At 43.3% G+C, this 23,970-nt stretch overlaps 1 protein-coding gene across 10 annotated transcripts in view; it reads left to right on the top strand.

Moving 5' to 3' along the window:
• TCF4 (transcription factor 4) overlaps window positions 1–23,599 on the top strand; it is a 565,467-nt gene extending 541,868 nt beyond the window's left edge. For 7 of the 10 annotated variants that reach the window (XM_073681197.1, XM_073681176.1, XM_073681163.1 and 4 more), the window contains 5 exons: window positions 2,948–3,077; window positions 5,456–5,618; window positions 16,882–17,111; window positions 17,650–17,791; window positions 23,225–23,599. In XM_073681197.1, coding sequence (XP_073537298.1) covers window positions 2,948–3,077; window positions 5,456–5,618; window positions 16,882–17,111; window positions 17,650–17,786 — 660 coding nt within the window. In that variant the 3' untranslated portion in view covers window positions 17,787–17,791; window positions 23,225–23,599. The remainder of the gene's footprint in view (window positions 1–2,947; window positions 3,078–5,455; window positions 5,619–16,881; window positions 17,112–17,649; window positions 17,792–23,224) is intronic. The other 3 variants (XM_073681169.1, XM_073681184.1, XM_073681222.1) reach the window with 1 other exon arrangement.
• Window positions 23,600–23,970: the final 371 nt, after the last annotated feature.

The following is a 23,970-nucleotide window of genomic DNA, read 5'->3' as shown; positions in this document are numbered from 1 at the left end:
AACATTTGGAGACGTTGCGTTATCCTTTTCTTTTTTTCTTTTTTTTTGTATATATATATTTTTTTTTTGTGTATCACAGATGGGGGATTAGGATAGAACAAGCTTGGCAGCTGGATACGAAACGAATAATCTCAGAAATCAGTGTGATATAAATCCGAACAACAGGAAAAATACTAATTAATCTTTTTTTTTTTTTTCCTGTTATTTCAGATGACTTATACTTCAACCTGCGTCCGTAGACAGGAATCTCCCATGAGGACTACACTAAATAAAAATAAATAAAATTATTAAAAATAAAATAAACAATTATCAAAAAATAATAGAAGTTGTAAAAATAAAAAAAAAAGTAATATTAAATTAACAATACATTTTTTTAAATAATTAAAAATTAATACAAATTAAAAAAAATTATAAAAAAAATAATAAAAATGGAAAACAAATAATCAAAAATAACAATAAAAAATGTAACATTTAAAAATAACAAGCGTCTGTAGACAGGAATCACTACACTACATAAAATAAAAAAAAACTAATTAAAAATAAAATAATAAACAATTATAAAAAAATAATAAAAGTTATAAAAAAAATAAAGTAATAAAAATAACAATAAAAAATGTAAATATAAAAATAATAACCTGCATCCGTACACCGTAATTGCCCATGAGGGATACGCTACATAAAAATAAATACAATTATTAAAAATAAAATAATAAACAATTATAAAAAAAAATAATAAAAGTTGTCAAAAAAATAAAATAAAGTAATAAAAAATAACAAAAAAGGGAATATATAAACATAATAACCTGCATCCATAGACCGGAATTGCCCAAGAGGGCTACGCTACATCAAAAATAAATAAAATAATTAAAAATATTAAAAAATAATAAACGATTATCAAAAAATAATAAAAGTTGTAACATAAAAAAGTAATAAACTAACAATACATATTTTTTTAAATAATTAAAAATCAATACAAATAAAAAACCATTCTAAAAAATAATCAAAATAAAAAAGTAAAGAAAATAATAAAAATAAATAATAAAACATAAAAAATATGAAAAACAATTATAAAATACAAATAATATTAATAAAAAATAAATTAATTAATCTGGAAATAAATCAATCATTGTGCTGGTATATTTCCCCAATATGTTGCATTGTATTCCCCCCAAAAATTGGAAATATTTATCTTAACTTGAATATTTAAAGGGGCGGTGCACTCTCGATCAGGTCACTTCACAGTAGACAGATTGAGACATTTGTATCCGAGTGACCTGGGTGGGTTTTAATATTGTTGTTTTTTTTCTTATTTTTGGGATGGGTGACTTTAATGGAGGATTACGGTAAAGATGGCGGTCCTGAGATTTTTTTTCTGCTTTCCCTTGAAACGAAAGCTGAATGCCAAATGGAAAATCCTGCAGGATTTCTGATAGCAGTGGGGGAATTGAGAAGCCCACAATTAAGCATATGGGCATTAAGATAATTGTCAGATCTGTTGGCGGACATGATAGAAGACAGATTGGTATGAATCAGTGCGCTCTACTGCAGCACCCAGGGAGACAATTTGACGTTTTACCTGCCTGAGTTACTCTTCCATATTTGTCACTAAATGTGCAACACCGCAACGCACCGAGTGTTAAGTGCTGTTTATGGAGCCGGGAATGCACAGCTCGAGATCTCCCTCTAGTGCAACTCTCCTTTAACAGCAATAGAATGACTTTCCGGATTATCCAGTGTTCTAGAATGTTACGGATTTCATGTCAATATATCATAAGTGATTGTAAATCCCTCTAATATACTTTGCATTTCAATTCGACCCCCTTTTCAACAGCTCTGCTTGCATCTAGTTAATGAAAACCGTCAGAATGAGCCTTCACAGCTGAGGTTTTGTTACAATTGTCTCCACTAATTTCTACATTTTTAATAAATAATTCTACACCTATTTCAATTCCTCAACATTTGCAAGATCTCTGTTTGTTGCTTACGGATGAAAACATTCTTACAACAAACCTTCGCAACTGAGGGTTTGTTACCCGCCCAATCAATTTTTGACAAATAATTCTAAAACATTTCTAATACCATTTGCGTTTTAATTTCTCACCATTTTTAAGATCTCTGCTTGCTGCTAGTTAAAGAAAACCAACAAATATTGAACAATTCTCACAGCTGATGGGGTTGTTACAATTTCACCAGACTGTTTAAAACTCCAGATACTTTTTTAGCTGCACTTTTTTTTATTTAATTGCACATTTTCCATATTTTTTTTCTTCTTTTTTTTTGTTTTGCTTTTTTTTTTTGCTTTGCAATGCAAAGAAATAAAAAAAAATAAAAAAACGATACTGGGAATTGCCGCTTGTTACCGGTGCCTTTTTTCTTGGCTGCAAATTTACTACAGGTGAAATATGTTAGAGATGTATTTCACCTGTAAAAACCATGCGGCCTGTTTTTATAGTAAAAACGTCTGCAGTTTTTCATGTTTTTTTTCCCAGATAAAATGTGAAAAATTCTCATATTTATGGCTCATTCGAACGTCTGATTTTTCCACGTATGAGAAAAACGAGCCGATTATTCTGATCAGACCTTGATTAGTGTGTGATGTGAGTGTCATCTGTTTTTCTCGTACATGGAGAAATGTAAAAAATAGTTTATCCACCTTCTCCATTCTGACGGAAAAACAGACCCCAAGTGCAGTCCGATATTTTCACGGACCCATTCTCGATTTTGATCCAGCCCTCGGATCAAAATCAGACATGTCTCCGATATGTTATGCGGACCACTCGTAAAAAAATTAGACATGTGCGCAGCCCCATAGAATATCATGGATACGAGTGTTCTCCGTGAAAACCACAGATAGTGCTCGTCGGAGAAAATCGGACGTGTGAATGAGCTCTTAAAAAGATTGTGTTAGGCCAGCCTATTAATCCTGGAATGGATTTTTTTTCATCAGGTGGGATCTCATCGGGAAGACAGTCTACGAGGGAGTCACTCACTTGTGCCAAATCAGGTGTCGGTGCCGCAGCTACCCGTTCAGTCAGCCACGTCACCAGATTTAAATCCGTCTCAAGATCCGTATAGAGGTAAATACTATATATATATATTGTAAATAATGTGCTGTACTGTGATAGGCGACACCTCCACTGATCAGCTGATGCAGATGTGGCACTGCACCATACATCCTGCAGTGGCTGTGAATGGTACTGCAATCTCTCCCATTCATTTCTATAGGACAGAGCTTGCAGTACCGTTCACAGCCACTACGAGGAGTCTGGAGCTGTGCCACTTCTAGTGTGTTACTGCAATGTCAATCAGCTGATCAGTTTGGTTTTAGGGATAGATGATAAAAATCACTCACATTTTCCAGGGTCCTGAATGCCAAATCTTTCATTTTATGTACTGATACATTCCTGCATAACCAGGCAGACTTGCCATTCAGAAAACTAGGAAAGATCCAGTTTTTGTACAGATCTCCAAAACGCCTTCACTAAAATGTTAAGATAACATTCTAGCTGGCTGCTGCCACCACTAGAGGGAGCTCATTAGCTCACGTAGTATACTTACTATATAAATCTGTATGCAGTGAGCTCCAACTAGTGGTGGCTACAGGTAAACACAATTTTATCTTATAGACCTCTTTATAGCAATCCATCTTGATACAGATCTCTAAATCTCCTGCCCTAAAGATGTATAATAAAATTTGGGTTGCTTGTAGCCACCACTAGATGGAGCCTAGTGGTTTACTGCATGCATAAGATCCATTAGGTCTGCATAAATCTATGTGCAGTGAGCTCCCTCTAGTGGTGGCTGCAGGTAAACAAAAATTTTATCCACAAAGACAGTTTTATATACAGTGCTCCAAATCCCCTGCCATGTAGCTATAAAATAAAATTTGGGATGCATGCAGCCACCTATAGCTTTCTAGCTTTCTGTGAATATTTAGAGATGCATAAATCTGTGTGCAATGAGCTCCCTCTAGTGGTGGCTTGCAAGTATGAATTTTATTACAATAGACATCTTTGGAGCAGTCTATTTTTCTGTTCCAAATCCACAGCGTATCCAAACTAATAATCTAGTTTCCTATAGACACCACCAGGGCGAGGAGAGAAGCACACAGTCTATTTCACCGGGATAAACTGGAGCTGTATAAATTTGGTTTCAGTGAGCTCCCTCTAGTGGTGACTGCAGATAAACAGAATTTTACCTTAACATACATCCTTATAGCAGTCCATTTTGACACAGAACTTTACTGAAAATTCACTGCTCTAAAGTTTTATGATAAAATTCTGGCTGCCGAGCAGTCATCACTGGGAGGAACTAGCAGCGTACTGCGTTTATTAGTCAATTTAAAGCACAATAACTCTGTATACATTGAGCGCCCTCCAGTGGTAGCTGCAGGTAAACGGAATTCCATTTTTCTGTTACAGAACTCCAAATCCACTGTGTAACCTTAGAATTTCATAATAGCTTCCTGCAGAAACCATAGCATACAGTCTATACTACTGAGTTAAAATGGAGCCGTATAAAACTGTATGCAGTGAAGTCCCCCTAGTGGTGACTGCAGATAAAGAAATGTTGTTACCCTATATGTGGGCTAGAAATCATTTTTGCAATTGGTTTTCATTAAAAATCTTGCACCAGTTGCCTTTTAAAGCCTCTGGATGCAGAACGAGTTAACTGAGAATTTGTCAGTTAGCTCATTCTGATGGAGAATTTATTTTTTTCTTCATCTGTCTTTTTCTGCGCTCCTCTCAGCCGATTGCTGAGTACAGACCGCATCAAAGTTGAATTTGCAGGGGAATAAAGAGCCTGTAAAAGCCAAACGATGCAAATTTTTTGATGAAACCGAAGTGTAAAAATGAGTTTTAACCCCAAATGCATGGATATAAGTAAAAATAAATTAATAAAAATTTTTTCCCTTTAACTTGAAATATGAAGTTCTTATTCAGAAGAGTGGCGCTCCAGGCCTATTAGGATATATTCATCCAAGAATAAGGGGCCTATTCAGTACAATACTTCTATTCAACAAGCATCCAATTGGATGCCTATTAGGATATATTGTGTAACAAGAAAACACTACATTTGGACCTTTTATATTTGGTAAAATAATTGATTCCATTTACCTGCAGTCCCATGTAAAATACTCCATGCAGTGTCAGTGGATATTACGTATCTTGACTGCACATGGCAAACCCTGCTCTGCTGCGCCTATACATGACAAACTCTGCTCTGCCGCGTCTGCACATGACAAACTCTGCTCTGCCGCGCCTGCACATGACAAACTCTGCTCTGTCGCGCCTGCACATGACAAACTCTGCTCTGCCGCGCCTGCACATGACAAACTCTGCTCTGCCGCGCCTGCACATGACAAACTCTGCTCTGCCGCGCCTGCACATGACAAACTCTGCTCTGCCGAGCCTGCGATTGTTTTGCAGACCCTGAATCTTTGATTTCCTCATAGGTATCGCAGCCAGTCTGCAAGGACAGAACTTATCTCCAGGAAGCTCGGAAATCAAATCAGATGACGAAGGAGATGAAAATCTTCAAGACTCGAAAGGATCCGACGACAAGAAATTAGATGATGACAAGAAGGATATCAAATCAATTACGAGGTCAAGATCTAGGTAACAGTATATAAGAGCGTCGCTTCATTTAAATTCCTTCACCGGATTTTGATGAAGTGAACAGAAAAGATTATGGAGAGACCATGTTTTTTTGTGGGATTTTTCCCCCGTGGCGATTTTGCCTGGTGGAAACCTGCGGGTCTAGACCGCACGTCTTCCTATCAGAAATGTACTGGCAAAGACGCAGATCGGAAGCCGTCGTCTTCTATCACGAGCTTCTGTCCTAAGGGCGGCAGGAATCAGCGCTGTCTCTGTACTTTTCCAGCCACGTATGTTGTTCTTTAAATTGCTGCCACGTTTTGGAGAAAAGCCATCGAGACCATGTAGGTCAGGTGACTAGTCCAAGAGGTCGGTCCCCGGCGGTTTCTCCCCTAAAACCGCTGAAATGATGAATTATCCCTAAATATCTAGATAATGAAAACGGAACCCACTTTGTTGAACAAATCTCAAAAATGAGGAGGGCTGAAAAAACTAAATGGGGCACAAAAGCCATAATGAATTTGGCACAAAAATAAAAATGCTTAAAACCAAAACTTTCATTAAAAATGAGTGATTAATGGCTATAGTTTTCTTCCCCGACATCTGACATACGTTTCTTATGTCAGATGTCGTTCGTACGTACGACAGTACGTTCAGGTACTCATCACTGATGCAGGCTCAGGAGCTGAGCCTGCACTGATAACGCCTTAAATGCATCTGCCGGTCTCTGAAAGGTGCAGTTACAGAGCGGCTCCCGGGGCCACGAGTTTCCATGTGCCCATCGGCCCCCTGTGACACAATCTCAGGATACCAATGAATTGCCATATAATTGCTGAAAATCCCCAAACCTGCCATGACGTCACAACTGAGAAAGATCAACCTGTGGATGGCATTCATAGGAGACTGGGATTTTTACTATATGCCGCAATACTAGAGTATAGCAGGATATAGTACAAGTGATCAGACGATTTAAGGTTCAAGTCCTGAAAGGGGAGTACAAAATAAAGTTAAAGTAGAAAGTTTTGGAAAATACAAAAAAAATACACCCCCTTTTCTTCCATTAACTATAAAGGAATACTAGTAAATACATTAAAAAGTAAGTAATACAATATACTATATATATATATATATATATATATATATATATATTTTTTTTATTATTATTTATTTATTTCTGTATATACATATCCGTAAAAGTCCAATCTTATCAAAATATAAAATTAAGTAACCCAATCTGCAAACGTCATAAAGGGAAGAAAAAATCGAAACGTCAAATTTTGGGTTTTTTTGGTTGCCACATTGCAAAGTAAATTCAATATGAACAATCAAAATGTAATACCTACGGTAACTCAAAATGATATTAATATAAACATCAGCTCAGGGCGCAAAATATAAGTCCATTGTCTGAAAAATTAACATAGTTACGGGTCTCTGAACATGGCGACAAAAGCAAATTTTTTTAGGAGTTGCCCAATTTTTTTTCCGACACTTACACAAAAAATAAATCTAGATATAAATTTGGTACCACCGCAATCATACTGACCTGAGGACTCATGCCGCCAGATGATTTTTTTTTCTGTGCAATGAAGCCGTAAATCAAAACCCAAAAAACATTTTCAGAAGGGAGGTTTTTTGCACAGCTTCAATGCACTTGTAATTTTTTCCCATGTTCAAGTACATTATATGGTCAAATGGACAGTGTCATTAAAAACTGCAACTCGTCCTTTAAAAATAAATAAATAAACAGCCCCCATAAGGATATGTCGTAGAAAAAAATGTAAAAATTCTGTCTCTTAGAGAAAGGGAGGGAAAAAATGACAACACAAAAACGGGAAATTGGTGCGTTGTGGAGGAGTTCAAAAGTTTTAAAACTTTTAGTTTATGCAGAAACTTTATTTACTGTATATAAAACCCGAAAACCCTTCTCTCGCGAAGTTTGCGAGCTCTGATACTAAACCTTGTAACTGTGGACGTCTTCTTTCCCTTTCCTTCTATGGACTTCAGAAATCATGTGGTGTGTGGCTGGCCACATGGCAGATGTTACAACTTCGATATCGCTGTGAACTTTTCGAGCCCTTGATGTGCCCTTGTGCAATCTGATATTTTTGAAACTTTTTTTCCCCCCTTTGCCTTCAATAGGAAAAAAAATTAAAATAAAATTTGTCATTTTTTTTTCTCTTCTTTCTTGGCTGCTTTGAACTCACCACTTGCCGCATCTCTCTGTGTTTTTGAGGATGACCTTAAAGGCGCGGCGCACAGCTCCTTCCTTTTTGCACTGCCTCTGACTATGTCAGGCTAGCGACTTCACAGCTAACTTTATTAGCGCCAGGGCTTTTGTGTGGGCACTTGGCACGTTTTCAATCAATCTATTTTGGCACCGTAACCACTTATGGGACTAGGGCGATCCAGTGCACTTTTATCTGAGAGTAAACCGGCGGCATGTTGGGCCAGTAAATGTCAGACTGGAGCTCCAGCCTCAATGGCAAGTGTCGCCCGCTCCGGGAGGACTCGTAGAAATGGCTTTGTACCCAGCAGGAGCAATAATAAGCATCGTAGAATAGAATGATCGTCCGGGATACTGCATTAACTAGGCTTGGTGTATAATCTAGATTTAGCAGAGCTGAGTTTGTCGCATGTAACCAGAACTCTATATACAGTGGGTACGGAAAGTATTCAGACCCCTTTAAATTTTTCTCTCTTTGTTTCATTGCAGCCATTTGGTAAATTCTAAAAAGTTCATTTTTTTCTCATTAAAGTCCACTCTGCACCCCATCTTGACTGAAAAAAAACAGAAATGTAGAAATTTTTGCAAATTTATTAAAAATCGAAAAACTGAAATATCACATGGTCATAAGTATTCAGACCCTTAGCTCAGTATGGAGTAGAAGCCCCCTTTTGAGCTAGTACAGTCATGAGTCTTCTTTGGAATGATGCAACAAGTTTTTCACACCTGGATTTGGGGATCCTCTGCCATTCTTCCTTGCAGATCCTCTCCAGTTCCGTCAGGTTGGATGGTGAACGTTGGTGGGCAGCCATTTTCAGGTCTCTCCAGAGATGCTCAGTTGGTCAAGGCTCTGGCTGGGCCAGTCAAGAATGGTCACAGAGTTGTTCTGAAGCCACTCCTTTGTTATTTTAGCTGTGTGCTTAGGGTCATTGTCTTGTTGGAAGGTGAACCTTAGCCAAGTCTGAGGTCCAGAGCACTCTGGAAGAGGTTTTCATCCAGGATATCTCTGTACTTGGCCGCATACATGTTTCCTTCAATTGCAACCAGTTGTCCTGTCCCTGCAGCTGAAAAACACCCCCATAGCATTTATGCTGCCACCACCATGTTTTACTGTTGGGATTGTATTGGGCAGGTGATGAGCAGTGCCTGGTTTTCTCCACACATACCGCTTAGAATTATCACCAAAAAGTTCTATCTTCATCTCATCAGATCATAGAATCTTATTTCTCATAGTCTGGGAGTCCTTCATGTGTTTTTGAGCAAACTCTATGCGGGCTTTCATATGTTTTGCACTAAGGAGAGGCTTTCGTCTGGCCACTCTGCCATAAAGGCCTGACTGGTGGAGGGCTGCAGTGATAGTTGACTTTGTGGAACTTTCTCCCTTCTCCCTACTGCATCTCTGGAGCTCAGCCACAGTGATCTTGGGGTTCTTCTTTACCTCTCTCACCAAGGCTCTTCTCCCACGATTGCTCAGTTTGGCTGGACGGCCAGGTCTAGGAAGACTTCTGGTGGTCCTAAACTTCTTCCATTTAAGGATTATGGAGGCCACTGTGCTCTTAGGAACCTTGAGTAATGCAGAAATTCTTTTGTAACCTTGGCCAGATCTGTACCTTGCCACAATTCTGTCTCTGAGCTCCTTGGGCAGTTCCTTTGAGCTCATGATTCTCATTTGGTCTGACATGTGTGACACCCCAGGGGTCTGGTTGCCACAGTGATAGAGATATTACGTCTGAGAGCAGGTGGGAGGTCCTTTGGTCAGGGATCCTGTGCATGCCACACCTCCTGCCCAGTCTTGGGAGGGGAAGGACTTCCCCTATATAAACCTGGGGCTGAGGCAGGGTAGAGAGTTCTGAGAGGAGAAGACAGGGAGCAGAGCTGCTCTATGGGCTCTGCTCCACAGGCAGGCCCTGTCCTGGGGCCTGAGCCTGGAGTCCAGGAAGAGTAGAGACAAGAGCAGCATAGGAAGCAGCAGAGTTACAAGGAGTCAGGGGCTGGCAGCTAAAGAGCTCGCCCTGACTAAGAAGATTCTTTACCGGACCCGGAGTCCGAGGCTGTGGGGACTAACTTCTACCCAGCAGCAGAATCCGTCAGGCAGGGGATTTCAGGTCCCCTGGCCCAGAAGCCCGAAGGCCCGGTCACACGCGTGGGACCAGCACCGCCATCGTGGAGCGGAAGCCATTAGAAGGCCCCGAGTCACCGGCCATACGGGTGAGCACCACACGGTACACTCAGGGACGTGGGCTACTTACATCAGCTTCTAGCAAGGTAGCCAGAAGAGTACAGTCAGTTTGGGAGGCCTACAACTACGCCTGGCCAGGGGAGATCCCATCTGCTCAAAGACTGACCAGGCCCCGTTTGCTAGCAAGTACTCCGGGAGGGTCTGTCGTTGTTACCAGTAAAGACCCTGAACTACACCGTAACGTCTCTGAGTGGTTCCTGCTACCCCCATCATCCACGTCGGCTGCCCTGAGGCCATACCCCTCCCGTTGGGGGTTATACTATCACGCTGCACAATCCTACCACCGGCCTCAGCGGTCTGCCCTGCAGCAGCAGCTCCCTGGCTGCTCTCAACGGGTGGCGTAGTCATCAACTATTTACTACTAATAGACTGCCGTCTAGTTTGACTCCCTGGGCACGGACCGGGTCACCGCCACGAGACTACAACCCTCCACTGATCCGGCTCCGGGTAGGCTCCCGCGCGCGCAGCGCAGCGCGACACAGGCCCAGGGGCGCGTCAACTTTGGCGTAGTCGGCAGGATTTCGTGCCCGCAACCACCGGGTACTGCGTGCCTGAAAAGCAAAGACTGTTCAAACTTACCAGTGGTGAAGATTCCCGCTATCCGTGGAGGTTTCCCGCCATCCGGCGCCATCTTCTACCTTCTTCCCGTCATCCGCGAAGTTTTCCCGCCATCCGGCGCCATCTTCGACCTTCTTCCCGCCATCCGTGGAGTTTTCCCGCCATTGGACGCCATCTTGAGGACGCCGCGCGGGAAGAAGAGGGGCGTGGACTCCGAAAGCGCGCGAGAACTGAAGCCCCGCCTCACGTCCGGACGTTGCGTAAGGTCCTGGAAGGAGCCCAGCAGACGCCGACGTCACAGGAGCGCGACGCCAGGTCCTCTACCCCGACGATTGACTGCGGAGCCGCGGCCTACGGAAGAGGATCTCCGGAAGGTAGGCCACGGTCCACTAGGGGGGAGGAGGACACCAGTAACGGACAGCAAGATGGCGGACCGGCAGCAGACTAAGCTGCCCAGCATCGGCAGTGCCCCAGTCGTCGCCGGCCCCGACCAGTGCCGGGAGAAGACGCGTGACGCAGGAGCGGTCGCGGGAGCAGGTAAGAGGAGTCTCCCTGTCCCGGACGCTGCCAGCGTCAGCCTGCTCCCGGGCCCCCTGGTGGAGCCGCCGATTCCGGGCGCTGCAGACACCGACCTGCTCCAGCCCCCGCAACAAGCCCTGCGGCCAAGCCCTCCAGCCCTGGGCACTACCACCACCAGCCCGCGCCCAGGCCCAAAGTCGCACTCTCTGACCCCGGGCGTCATCAACGGCGACCCTCTCCAGGCCCGGTCGCAAGGCCTAGTGAACCAGGGCGCCGCTGTTCCAACAGTGCCCTCTACTTCCAAAGCACCCCCGGCCTGGTCGCAAGGCCGAGTACCCCCGGGCGCTGCCGCCCCTACGGCGCCCTCAACCTCCACAGTGCCACCCCTGGGCGCAGATCTTTTCGCACAACATGCCAGCCCGGACGGGCACCGCAGACGTGATCTCTATCCGGGTGATGTGGTTACTTTCACCCGGCATAAGGGTGCTAAAGGACTGTACGCCCTCCATGTACACCGTCTGACTGAGGAGGAGCTGCAGTACTACCAATACGAGGAAGGCCAAGAGGACCCGGACGGGTCTGAAGCCTACACACAAGAAGGAGCAGGAGGATGCCGTTACTGAAGTACGGTAAAGTGGAACTGTACATAGTTACCCGTAGGGGTACTTGTGTTGCTAATTAAAATATGGTCCCCGTTGGGACAAGTGTGAACTGTTCCCGTGTGTCCCCTATCCTTATCCAGGCTGAGGACTGTGAGCAGCCATCCCATCTCCCCACAGGCTGAGGACTGTGAGCAGCCAATCCTTATCCCCACTGGCCGAGGACTGAGAGCGGCCATATCTTGTAAATATTATGTGTTTCCAGTTATTTATAGGAGTCCTTGGTGGATTTACCGGGAATCCTTTGTACAGTTAGTGGAGCGTAACCCAGGATGGACTAAAAGACTGTTAAGGACTCGGGGTAGGACAGACCCCTACCTGGTTACGTCTCCCTGTTTTGGTGAAATGGACACCTTGCTTTTCAAAACTGCACCCGGTTGCGGACACGCCGTAACCATCTTATGTGTTTTTCTTATTGTATTGTTATTGTTATACCTTGTTATGTTTTTCTAAAAAAATATGTTTAGTCCCGGAGTACTAAATTTCACTAGGGGGGAATGTGACACCCCAGGGGTCTGGTTGCCACAGTGATAGAGATATTACGTCTGAGAGCAGGTGGGAGGTCCTTTGGTCAGGGATCCTGTGCATGCCACACCTCCTGCCCAGTCTTGGGAGGGGAAGGACTTCCCCTATATAAACCTGGGGCTGAGGCAGGGTAGAGAGTTCTGAGAGGAGAAGACAGGGAGCAGAGCTGCTCTATGGGCTCTGCTCCACAGGCAGGCCCTGTCCTGGGGCCTGAGCCTGGAGTCCAGGAAGAGTAGAGACAAGAGCAGCATAGGAAGCAGCAGAGTCACAAGGAGTCAGGGGCTGGCAGCTAAAGAGCTCGCCCTGACTAAGAAGATTCTTTACCGGACCCGGAGTCCGAGGCTGTGGGGACTAACTTCTACCCAGCAGCAGAATCCGTCAGGCAGGGGATTTCAGGTCCCCTGGCCCAGAAGCCCGAAGGCCCGGTCACACGCGTGGGACCAGCACCGCCATCGTGGAGCGGAAGCCATTAGAAGGCCCCGAGTCACCGGCCATACGGGTGAGCACCACACGGTACACTCAGGGACGTGGGCTACTTACATCAGCTTCTAGCAAGGTAGCCAGAAGAGTACAGTCAGTTTGGGAGGCCTACAACTACGCCTGGCCAGGGGAGATCCCATCTGCTCAAAGACTGACCAGGCCCCGTTTGCTAGCAAGTACTCCGGGAGGGTCTGTCGTTGTTACCAGTAAAGACCCTGAACTACACCGTAAAGTCTCTGAGTGGTTCCTGCTACCCCCATCATCCACGTCGGCTGCCCTGAGGCCATACCCCTCCCGTTGGGGGTTATACTATCACGCTGCACAATCCTACCACCGGCCTCAGCGGTCTGCCCTGCAGCAGCAGCTCCCTGGCTGCTCTCAACGGGTGGCGTAGTCATCAACTATTTACTACTAATAGACTGCCGTCTAGTTTGACTCCCTGGGCACGGACCGGGTCACCGCCACGAGACTACAACCCTCCACTGATCCGGCTCCGGGTAGGCTCCCGCGCGCGCAGCGCAGCGCGACACAGGCCCAGGGGCGCGTCACATGCACTGTGAGCTGTGAGGTCTTATATAGACAGGTGTGTGCCTTTCCAAATCAAGTCCTATCAGTTTAATTAAACACAGCTGGACTCCAATGAAGCAGTAGAACCATCTCAAGGAGGATCACAAGGAAATGGACAGCAAGTGACTTAAATATGAGTGTCTGAGCAAAGGGTCTTTATACTTATGACCATGTGATATTTCAGTTTTTCTTTTTTAATAAATTTACAAAAATATCTACATTTCTGTTTTTTTTCTGTTAAGATGGGGTGCAGAGTGTACTTTAATGAGAAAAAAATGAACTTTTTAGAATTTACCAAATGGCTGCAATGAAACAAAAAGTGAAAAATTTAAAGGGGTCTGAATACTTTCCATGCCCATTGTACATTCATACAGTCACCGTGCCACAAATGGGGTCACAAAAGATGACGTTTATGTAGATTTGCGCAATAGAGGGCATAATGGGGGCAGGACGTTACATTTCCAGTATATAGATGTGCCTACTCTTATCTGCAAATCTCACCAAGGACTCTAGATATAAATTCAATACATGATCGTGAGTGTCACAAATTTTTTGATCTGAACTCCATGGGTGCTGCTTTTTTTTTTATGTAGCATCAGGAGTGTATGGGCTTTGCTGCTGCTTTTGATACTTGACCCCATGGATGTTGCATCGTGTTATTTATGGTTCTGCGCAATGCATATACTGCAGTATTTGAACAGTGCACCCTCAAAGAGTTCAAAATCGGAATCAGCTCTGCTACATGTGATAAATAGGGAGTGCGGCAGTTCTGGGATCCCACCTCACACGTAAAAAGAAAGTCAAATGACACCTGAGGAGGCGAGTGCTGGTACAGCCCAGGAATGGGGCTTCCTATGCAGTGAGCTGGGATTTGTGCAGTACATTTTTGCAATGACTGGAATGTGCATAATATATTATTATATATAGCGAGAATATAATGACCCCCCGATGGTCCCTCTCCATAATCAATGTGCTCAAACTGACTCCTGTTACTGCTGGTTTTACTGGAGAAAGTTGAACCTAAAGTATTAAAACTCTAAATGTGTGTTACAATGTGTCTATGTCAGTATCAAGCTGAAATATTCAGCTTTGTTTTTGGATTTTGGGCCCTATGACAACACTTCTTGTATTCTGCCAGATCATTGAGCTACTGGGCCTTCTTTCATGAAAGTGTCTTTGAGCCGCAGCAATGAGCTTTTACAAGCACATGGTCAGGAAGTGTTGTCATGGGGACACATACATTGAAGCTTTACAACCAGTATTATTCTTGCATATTTATGATTTATGTTTTTGCTCTGCTTTTTGACTGTTTTTATGAGTAATCACAATAAATGGTTTTGAAATTTAGGAAAAACTTATATTTTGTGTTATACATTGTGCAAGACCTAGGGGGAAGGTACACAAGCTACAACACAAAAACAGTAGGCATGATCCATCTCATTCAGGCCTTGCACCTCATGCTCCTTCATGTTCACGTACTGCACTCCATTCTTCTCCCCATTCAGGCCCCGCACCCCATGCTCCTCTCCATTCAGGACCTGCACCCCTTGCTCCTCCCCATTCATGTTCTGCACCCCATGCTTCTCATCATTCAGGCCCCGCATCCCATGCTTCATACTTCTCACCATTCAGGTCTTGCTCCCAATGCTCTACCCCATTCAGGATCTGCACCCCTTGCTCCTCCCCATTCATGTTCTGCACCCCATGCTTCTCATCATTCAGGCCCCGCATCCCATGCTTCATACTTCTCACCATTCAGGTCTTGCTCCCAATGCTCTACCCCATTCAGGATCTGCACCCCTTGCTCCTCCCCATTCATGTTCTGCACCCCATGCTTCTCATCATTCAGGCCCCGCATCCCATGCTTCATACTTCTCACCATTCAGGTCCTGCACCCCATGCTGCATCCCATTTAGGTCCTGGCCCCATTCTTCTCATCATTCACGCCCCACACTCCGTGCTACTCCCCATCCAGGCTCTGCACCCCATTCTCCTCCTCATCCATGTCCTCCCCGTTCAGGTCCTGCACCCCTAGATTCTCATCATTCAGTCCCCCACACCCAATACGCCTCCAAATTCATGCCATGCGCCAAATGCTCCTACCCATAGAGGCCCTGCACCCCATACTCATCTCCATTCAGATCCTGCACCCCATTCAGATCCTGCACTTCATGCTCTTCCAAATTCAGGCACTGTACTCATGTTCTTATCTATTCTGGTTCTGCACCCAATGCTCCTTCCTGTTCAGATCCTGCACCCAATGCGTCTCTCTATTCAGATCCTGCACCCAATGCGTCTCTCTATTCAGATCCTGCACCCAATGCGTCTCTCTATTCAGATCCTGCACCCAATGCGTCTCTCTATTCAGATCCTGCACCCAATGCATCTCTCTATTCAGATCCTGCACCCAATGCGTCTCTCTATTCAGATCCTGCACCCAATGCGTCTCTCTTTTCAGATCCTGCACCAAATGCTTCTCCCCATTCAGATCCTGCACCCAATGCGTCTCTTTATTCATGTCCGGCACCCCATGCTTCTCCCCATTCTGGTTTTGCATCCGATGCTCCTCTCCATTCAGGTCGTGCACCCCATGCGTCTCATGATTCATGTCCATGCTCCTCCCTGTTTAGGTCCTGCACCCAGTGATGTGTCATCCCATATAGATCCTGCACTAATTACAACACAATTTATCATTTTTTTCTTGGATTATTCTTTTAATATCACATTTTTAAAACTATTTTTTTATTAATAAGTAATTCTTATCCCATTAACTAAACGACTGCACCCTCCTTGAAATTTCCACTGCACAGCACCATTTCTGTCCAGGCGCTGTGCTTGCACCAACACAATCCTACAATTTAGGTGACTGTGTTGGGTCAGGGGTAGTGTGGTGCTGAGAATTTTTTTTAAAGGGGTCCTCCTCAAATATAATAACTGGATATACCAATAACAGTATTGCCTCCTTGTTTTCTGACACATTTTGAGTCAAATGTAGTAATTTCTCATGAATGCATGATCAACTTATAAAAAATGTTTTTATTTGTTTTATTATGCTGCTATACTATGCTTTATGCTTTTATTTTTTATGTGTTTAAATGCTATGCATTATACTTTTTATGGTTCTTTTCTAAGTTTTATGCTTTTTATGTTTCTCTACTATCCTTTTATTTTTCTATACTCTGCTTTATGCTTTTTATGTTGCTTTATGCTTTTATGTTTCTATATTATTCTTTTATTCGTCTATACTCGACTTTATTCTTTTTATGTTGCTTTACTGTTTGATGTTTCTTTACTATGTTTCTATATTATTATTTTCTATGTTTATACTTGGCTTCATTATTTTTATGTTGCTTTACTGTATTTTTACATTTGTATGCTCGACTTTATTCTTTTTATGTTTCTTTACTATACCTTTATGTTTCTATACTACGCTTTATGTTTTTTTTATGCTGCTATACTATGCTTTCAATTTGCATTTAGTGTTTATTCAAAACTTCTCTAATTATTTCTCAGCAATAACGACGATGAGGATCTGACTCCTGAACAGAAAGCAGAGAGGGAAAAAGAAAGAAGGATGGCGAATAACGCCCGCGAGCGCCTCCGAGTGCGTGACATCAACGAGGCCTTCAAGGAGCTGGGACGAATGGTTCAACTTCACCTTAAGAGCGACAAACCACAGACCAAGCTTCTTATATTACATCAAGCCGTAGCCGTGATTCTTAGCTTAGAGCAACAAGTCCGAGGTACGTTTTGGAAGTGAGATTAAAGTATTTGACATTAGGCCAGATTTCGATCCAAAATTTTTCGGAAGTCAATACAATTGAATTTTTGGAAATTGGTCCAAAATTCCATGTTAATTAATTTCATATCAGCTTTGTAGAGCTCCAAATCCTCTTCATAGACATTGATGAAATGCTAAAAATATTTGACTGCCTACAGTCACCACCAGGGGGAGCTCAGGAGCTTAAATAAAATTTTATGTACATTTAATTAAATTTTAAAAGAGTAAACTCCTCAGCATGCACTAAGCTCCCCCTAGCCCCTCTCCCCCTTTGGTTGACAGCAATCATCAAACAGGGGTCAGCACACCTCCTTTCTAATGAAAAGTGACGTGGAAAGATCTGAACTTATCAAACTGTACATATGCCATTAACATCAAAGATGGAATATCCCTTTAATCAAACGTATTTGCATATAAGTATGAGCTTGACTTTTCTTTCTTGTTTTTGTTTGATGTGTTTTTTGGCGTCCCTTCAACTTAAATTTTTTTTTTTTTTGTAGAAAGAAACTTAAATCCTAAAGCAGCATGTCTAAAGAGAAGGGAAGAAGAGAAAGTCTCCTCGGACCCTTCACCTTTGTCTCTTTCAGGACCCCACGTTGGAATGGGGGATGCATCAAATCATTTGGGGCAGATGTAAAAAAGGCAAGTTTTTCTAAAAAACATTATTTAAAGGGGACCTGTGAAGGTCTTTAGACAGTTCACTGGTTTTACCCATCATTAGATGTTTCTTGTGTGGCACCTTGGTGATGAGACACATTTTTATAGGCCATCAGTTAAACCAGCTGATATTATTTTTCACTCAGTGACAGAATTGTTTTCTAATTACTGATAGATTTCAGCTGGTGTCAGTATTTTCCATGGCTTTTTTGCACCTTTCCATGGCTTTTTGCACCTCTCTTTCTTCATGTGTTCAATAATTTTTCTCTGTGTTATTTCTCATTATTACACATAAGTTAATTTATGGACATCTATGGTTTGATTATATCTTTGCCTTTGTGAATTGGATGGGTTGTTGCCGACATCTGGTGAGAATTTCATGTCAAAAGCACCTTTAGAAATATATTTACTTCGAAAATTGGTGATGTTTTAAATACTTATTTTACCAGTATATATTTTTTTGCTTTGTTTTTCTGTTTTGCCCAACGGGCTGTTTTTATTTTTACGGACTAAAGGTTGGTTTATGCCACATTATAATAAACCAACCAAAGATCTAAAGAGACGGCGTACCTGTGTCTACCTCCGTGTGCAGCCAAGTGAGCGATCTACCACAGGTGGTGGAGAATGCGGGCAAGATCCCCAGGAAAGTGCCGAGAGCTGCACCAGCGGAACCCGGACCTATTTTAAGAGCTGCCAGGTTGTACGCAGGTGGTCGAACATGAAATCCTGACAGAGCCGTATGTGAGGGTGAATCAAAGGCCGTATCGGATTCCTGAAGCCCGCCGCGAGGTGATCTCCAAAGAGGAGAATGTTGAATCTGGGCGTCATCGAGGAGTCAAAAAGCGGTTGGTCCAGCCCCATTATCCTGGTGTTGAAGCCCGGATGGAGAATGGCGGTTCTGTAATGACTACAGGAAGCTGAATGAGGTGTCAAAGTTCGATGCCTATCCGATACCCCACGTCGATGAGCTTATTGAGAGGCTAGGGTCAGCCAGATATATCACCACCCTGGACCTAACGAAAGGGTACTGGCAGATTCTCTTGTCCCCAAGTGCCAAGGAAAAGATGGCCTTCTCTACTCCTGATGGGTGCTTTCAGTACACCAAGATGCCGTTTGGTCTGCAGGGAGCCCCAGCTAACTTCCAGAGGGCCATGGACCGGATTGACAAGACGTACGCCACAGCTTACCTTGATGACATCGTAATATTGGGGAAGTCATTTACAGAAGGTCCAGGCGGTACTGATGCGCTAAGAAAAGCAGGGTTTACAATAAACCCAAAGAAGTGCACCATTGGGAAGGAAGAGGCAAAATACTTGGGCTATGTTGTCGGAAGGGGCGAAATAAAGCCACAAGTAAAGAAGGTGGAGGCTATCCAAAACTTCCCGCAACCGAATTCCAAGAAGCAAGTTCGTGCGTTTCTGGGAATTGTGGGGTATTATCTGCGATTTATCCCAAATTTTGCTATGATAGCTGCCCCCCTGACTGATCTTCTTAAGGGCATGAAGACATCAATGGGCAAGTGGTCCGTCCCCTGAAGCGGAGATGGCATTCCAGGAGTTGAAGCTATCCCTATGTAAGCAGCCAGTCTTAGTAGCACCTGACTTCACTAAGGAGTTTGTGGTTCAGACTGACGCCTCCGAGGTCAGTTTGGGAGCTGTGTTGTCCCAGGAAATAGATAGGGACGAACATTTAGTCCTATTCCTGAGTAGGAAACTCTCCTCCTGTGAAAAGAACTATGCCATCGTAGAGAAGGAGTGCCTGGCAATCAAATGGGCCATTGAGACCCTAAGATACTACCTTTTAGGCCGAAAGTTCAGGCTAGAGTCAGACCATGCACTCTTGAGATGGATGAGGGAAAGGAATGGGAAGAATGCCTGGGTAACTAGGTGGTTTCTAGCACTCCAAGACTTTAATTTTCATGTACAGCACACGCCCGGGAGACTACATGGAAACGCAGATGCCCTGTCAAGACTTCCCTGTTTAGCTAATGAAGGTGCCAAAACCCCCGGCTTTGGGCAGGGGAGGGGGATATGTGACAAAGTCACTGGTAAATTGCTGGAGGGGAGATATGTTTCCCAAAGGCTGTTAGCCTCAGTGAACTAAAACAATTAAGTTTCCTCCAGCATGTTATTTGTTGAAAGGGGTTAAGTCCATTGTAAAGAGAGTGGTTTTTGTGAATTGCCATTGTGAAGGGTGGGAGGTCATTCACCATATCTCTGCCTCAGGGTGTGGACTGGGGGTGTCTAAATACTCGGCCAGCTGAAGCATTCAGGGTTCAATGTCTGGAGAAGTAAGTGACTGGCCCCCTGGGCCGTGGGGCACACGGATCCGGGCAATAGGGAACGATGGGAGTATTAGTGGCAACCCGGTTCCGTGGCTCAGGGTGGTCAGGCCAGTGGTAGTCCGTTATATTGATTATGTCCGACTACGCCACCCGTGGATTGCGGTTATTAGGAACCGCCGCTGCATGTAGACCGCTGGGGCTGATGAGGTGTGCAGCTATGGTAGTGTGACTCCCCACGGGAAGAGTGCGGCCCCAGGGCAGTATAGTGGATGGTGGGAGTGATGGTAGTGAGAGTCCCAGTGATGACAGTGCTGGAGGAGCAAGGAGCACACAGACAACAGGTTGCAATCCAGGGTCTTTACTAAACAGGTAAACTGACCCACAAACAGTCCCAGCTAGGAGGGGACCTGGATGTCTGAGAGCAACGGGGAAATTGGCCCTGGCCAGGGTGAGGGTGTAGGCCTACCGTGCTTTCTGCGCTCCTTCTGGCTATCTCCTCCTGATAGGATAACAGCCCACGTTTCCGAGCTTTCCGTGCTTTCTCGCCTGTATGGCCTGCGACGTGGGTTCCTTTCTGCTCCCAGCCTTGTACGGCTTTACTGGTCCCTTCGGTTGTGGCAGGGCCTCCAGGCTTCTTAGGCCAAGGAATGTACAGTCCCTTGCGGACTGGTTCTCTGCTGGGGGATGTGGAATCCTTCCAGCCTCAGACACCAAAGTCTGGTAAAGCTAAGTCTTTCTCTGCCAAGACAGGCTCTCTTCGCCTCTTGTCTCTGGCTTGTGGCTCTCTCCTACTGCCACACTTCCTCTTAGGTGCAATCAACTTTCTGTCCCTGCTCCACTCTGGGACATGAACATCAAGTTCTCTCTAACCCTGTCCCCAGTACCAGCTTTTATAGGGGCAGCCTGCTCCCCCTACTGGCCTGAGACAGGAGGTACTGCATGCTAATGTTCCCCTGACCAGAGAACCTCCCCCTTGCTCTCAGACACAGCTTTATTACACTTGTGGCATCCAGGTAGGGTGACACATAAGCTCCAGAGATGAAGTTTGTGTTTGTTCCTGAACCATGTGGAGTTGCTGAACTCTCAGCAGGCGAATCCCTGCTACTACAAGGACTGTGTTCTATGTGTTACCATTTTTGCTTTGATATCCTGTTTTGCCCAGTGGGCTGTGTTTATTTTTACAGACTAAAGGTTGGTTTATGTCAAATTATAATAAACCAATCAAAGATTTAAAGAGACGGCGTACTGAGTGAGCGATCTACCACAATATATACAGTACAGACCAAAAGTTTGGACACACCTTATCATTTAAAAGATTTTTCGTTATTTTCATGACTATGAAAATTGTACATTCACACTGAAGGTATCAAAGCTATGAATTAACACATGTGGAATTATATACTTAACAAAAAAGTGTGAAACAACTGAAAATATGTCTTATATTCTAGGTTCTTCAAAGTAGCCACCTTTTGCTTTGCACACTCTTGGTATTCTCTTGATGAGCTTCAAGAGGTAGTCACCGAAATTGGTCTTCCAACAATCTTGAAGGAGTTCCCAGAGATGCTTAGCACTTGTTGGCCCTTTTGCCTTCACTCTGCGGTCCAGCTCACCCCAAACGATCTTGATTGGGTTCAGGTCTGGTGACTGTAGAGGCCAGGTCATCTGGCGTAGCACCCCATCACTCTCTTTCTTGGTCAAATAGCCCTTACACAGCCTGGAGGTGTGTTTGGGGTCATTGTTCTGTTGAAAAATTAATGATGGTCCTACATAACGCAAACCGGATGGAATAGCATGCCGCTGTAAGATGCTGTGGTAGCCATGCTGGTTCAGTATGCCTTCAATTTTGAATAAATCCCCAACAGTGTCACCAGCAAAGCACCCCCACACCATCACACCTCCTCCTCCATGCTTCAGGGTGGGAACCAGGCATGTAGAGTCCATCCGTTCACCTTTTCTGCGTCGCACAAAGACACGGTGGTTGGAACCAAAGATCTCAAATTTGGACTCATCAGACCAAAGCACAGATTTCCACTGGTCTAATGTCCATTCCTTGTGTTCTTTAGCCCAAACATGTCTCTTCTGCTTGTTGCCTGTCCTTAGCAGTGGTTTCCTAGCAGCTATTTTACCATGAAGGCCTGCTGCACAAAGTCTCTTCTTAACAGTTGTTGTAGAGATGTGTCTGCTGCTAGAACTCTGTGTGGCATTGACCTGGTCTCTAATCTGAGCTGCTGTTAACCTGAGATTTCTGAGGCTGGTGACTCAGATAAACTTATCCTCAGAAGCAGAGGTGACTCTTGGTCTTCCTTTACTGGGGTGGCCCTCATGTGAGCCAGTTTCTTTGTAGCGCTTGATGCAACTGCACTTAGGGACACTTTCAATGTTTGCCCAATTTTTCAAACTGACTGACCTTCATTTATTAAAGTAATGATGGCCACTTATTTTTCTTTACTTAGCTGCTTTTTTCTTGCCATAATACAAATTCTAACAGTCTATTCAGTAGGACTATCAGCTGTGTATCCACCAGACTTCTGCACAGCCCAACCCCATTTATAAGGCAAGAAATCCCACTTATTAAACCTGACAGGGCACACCTGTGAAGTGAAAACCATTTCCGGTGACTACCTCTTGAAGCTCATCAAGAGAATGCCAAGAGTGTGCAAAGCAGTCATCAAAGCAAAAGGTGGCTACTTTGAAGAACCTAGAATATAAGACATATTTTCAGTTGTTTCACACTTTTTTGTTAAGTATATAATTCCACATGTGTTAATTCATAGTTTTGATGCCTTCAGTGTGAATGTACAATTTTCATAGTTATGAAAATGCAGAAAAATCTTTAAATGAGAAGGTGTGTCCAAACTTTTGGTCTGTACTGTATATATAATTTTTATATACACACACACATTTATTTTTATTACTATTATTTATTTTTTTTTAGAAAGAAAAATATACTAATTAAAGTGAATATTGGAGAATAAAAAATAAAAACAAGACTTTGAAACCTATTAAATTATATTGTGCCGTCATAAATTGCTACATTCATATAAACCATCTGTGATCAGTTTTATTAATATTTATCCTTGCTCAGTAAATGCATCCTCACTAATGCTCAGTTTTCCTGTTTTCTGTCATTTCAGGTCCAAGGTTTTTTTTTTTTTTTTTTTTTTTTTGCATTTCTTCATTTAGGCAAGAAGCCACTTCCTTAACAGCTGTATTATCTTAAACCCACATAAACATTTCTCCCCTGACCTTTTTTTTTTTGGTATTTTTTTTTTTTTGTAAAATAAAATAAGACAAGTCTGAGTAGATATATGCATTACAGACGCAAGAGGTTTTTTCAGCATTCCCAACGCTAGAAGAGCGCATCTTGGAGGAGGACTCTCAACATATCATATAGAATGTTCCGAGCAGTACGTTCAAGGCTACCGTGACAGTGAATGGCAATCTACTCCACGTCGTGGATTCAATGCATTTGTGCCTAAACTTTTGAAAAAAAAAAAAAAAAAAAGAAATATTATGAATTTGTAAGTCTGAAAAAAAATATTTAATTTAAAATTGTATACTTGCAATAATAATAAAAAAAAAAAAGTGTACTTCGGGGGTGGGGAACAAAAAAAACCATATAAAATAACAAAAAAAAAGACAGTTTTTGTTGGTGTCGAATTCCACTAGTGTTTATATTTTCTGGAAGAAAAAAAAAATGGAGGGGCGGCTTTGATTTCTGGATATTTACAAAAACCAGCAAGTGTCCAATTAAAAAAAAAAAAAAAAAATTGAAGTGATAATATTAGCCATTCCTTAGGGTAGGAGGAACAGATGGATCTAATAGACCTATGACAAATATATAAATATATATATATAAATATATATTAAAACGTAGTGC

Source organism: Phyllobates terribilis, unplaced genomic scaffold (genome assembly GCF_046119375.1).
Source record: "Phyllobates terribilis strain yellow unplaced genomic scaffold, ASM4611937v1 Scaffold_1__5_contigs__length_1240528914, whole genome shotgun sequence".
NCBI lineage: Eukaryota > Metazoa > Chordata > Amphibia > Anura > Dendrobatidae > Phyllobates > Phyllobates terribilis.
This window is presented reverse-complemented; position numbering and strand designations above follow the sequence as displayed.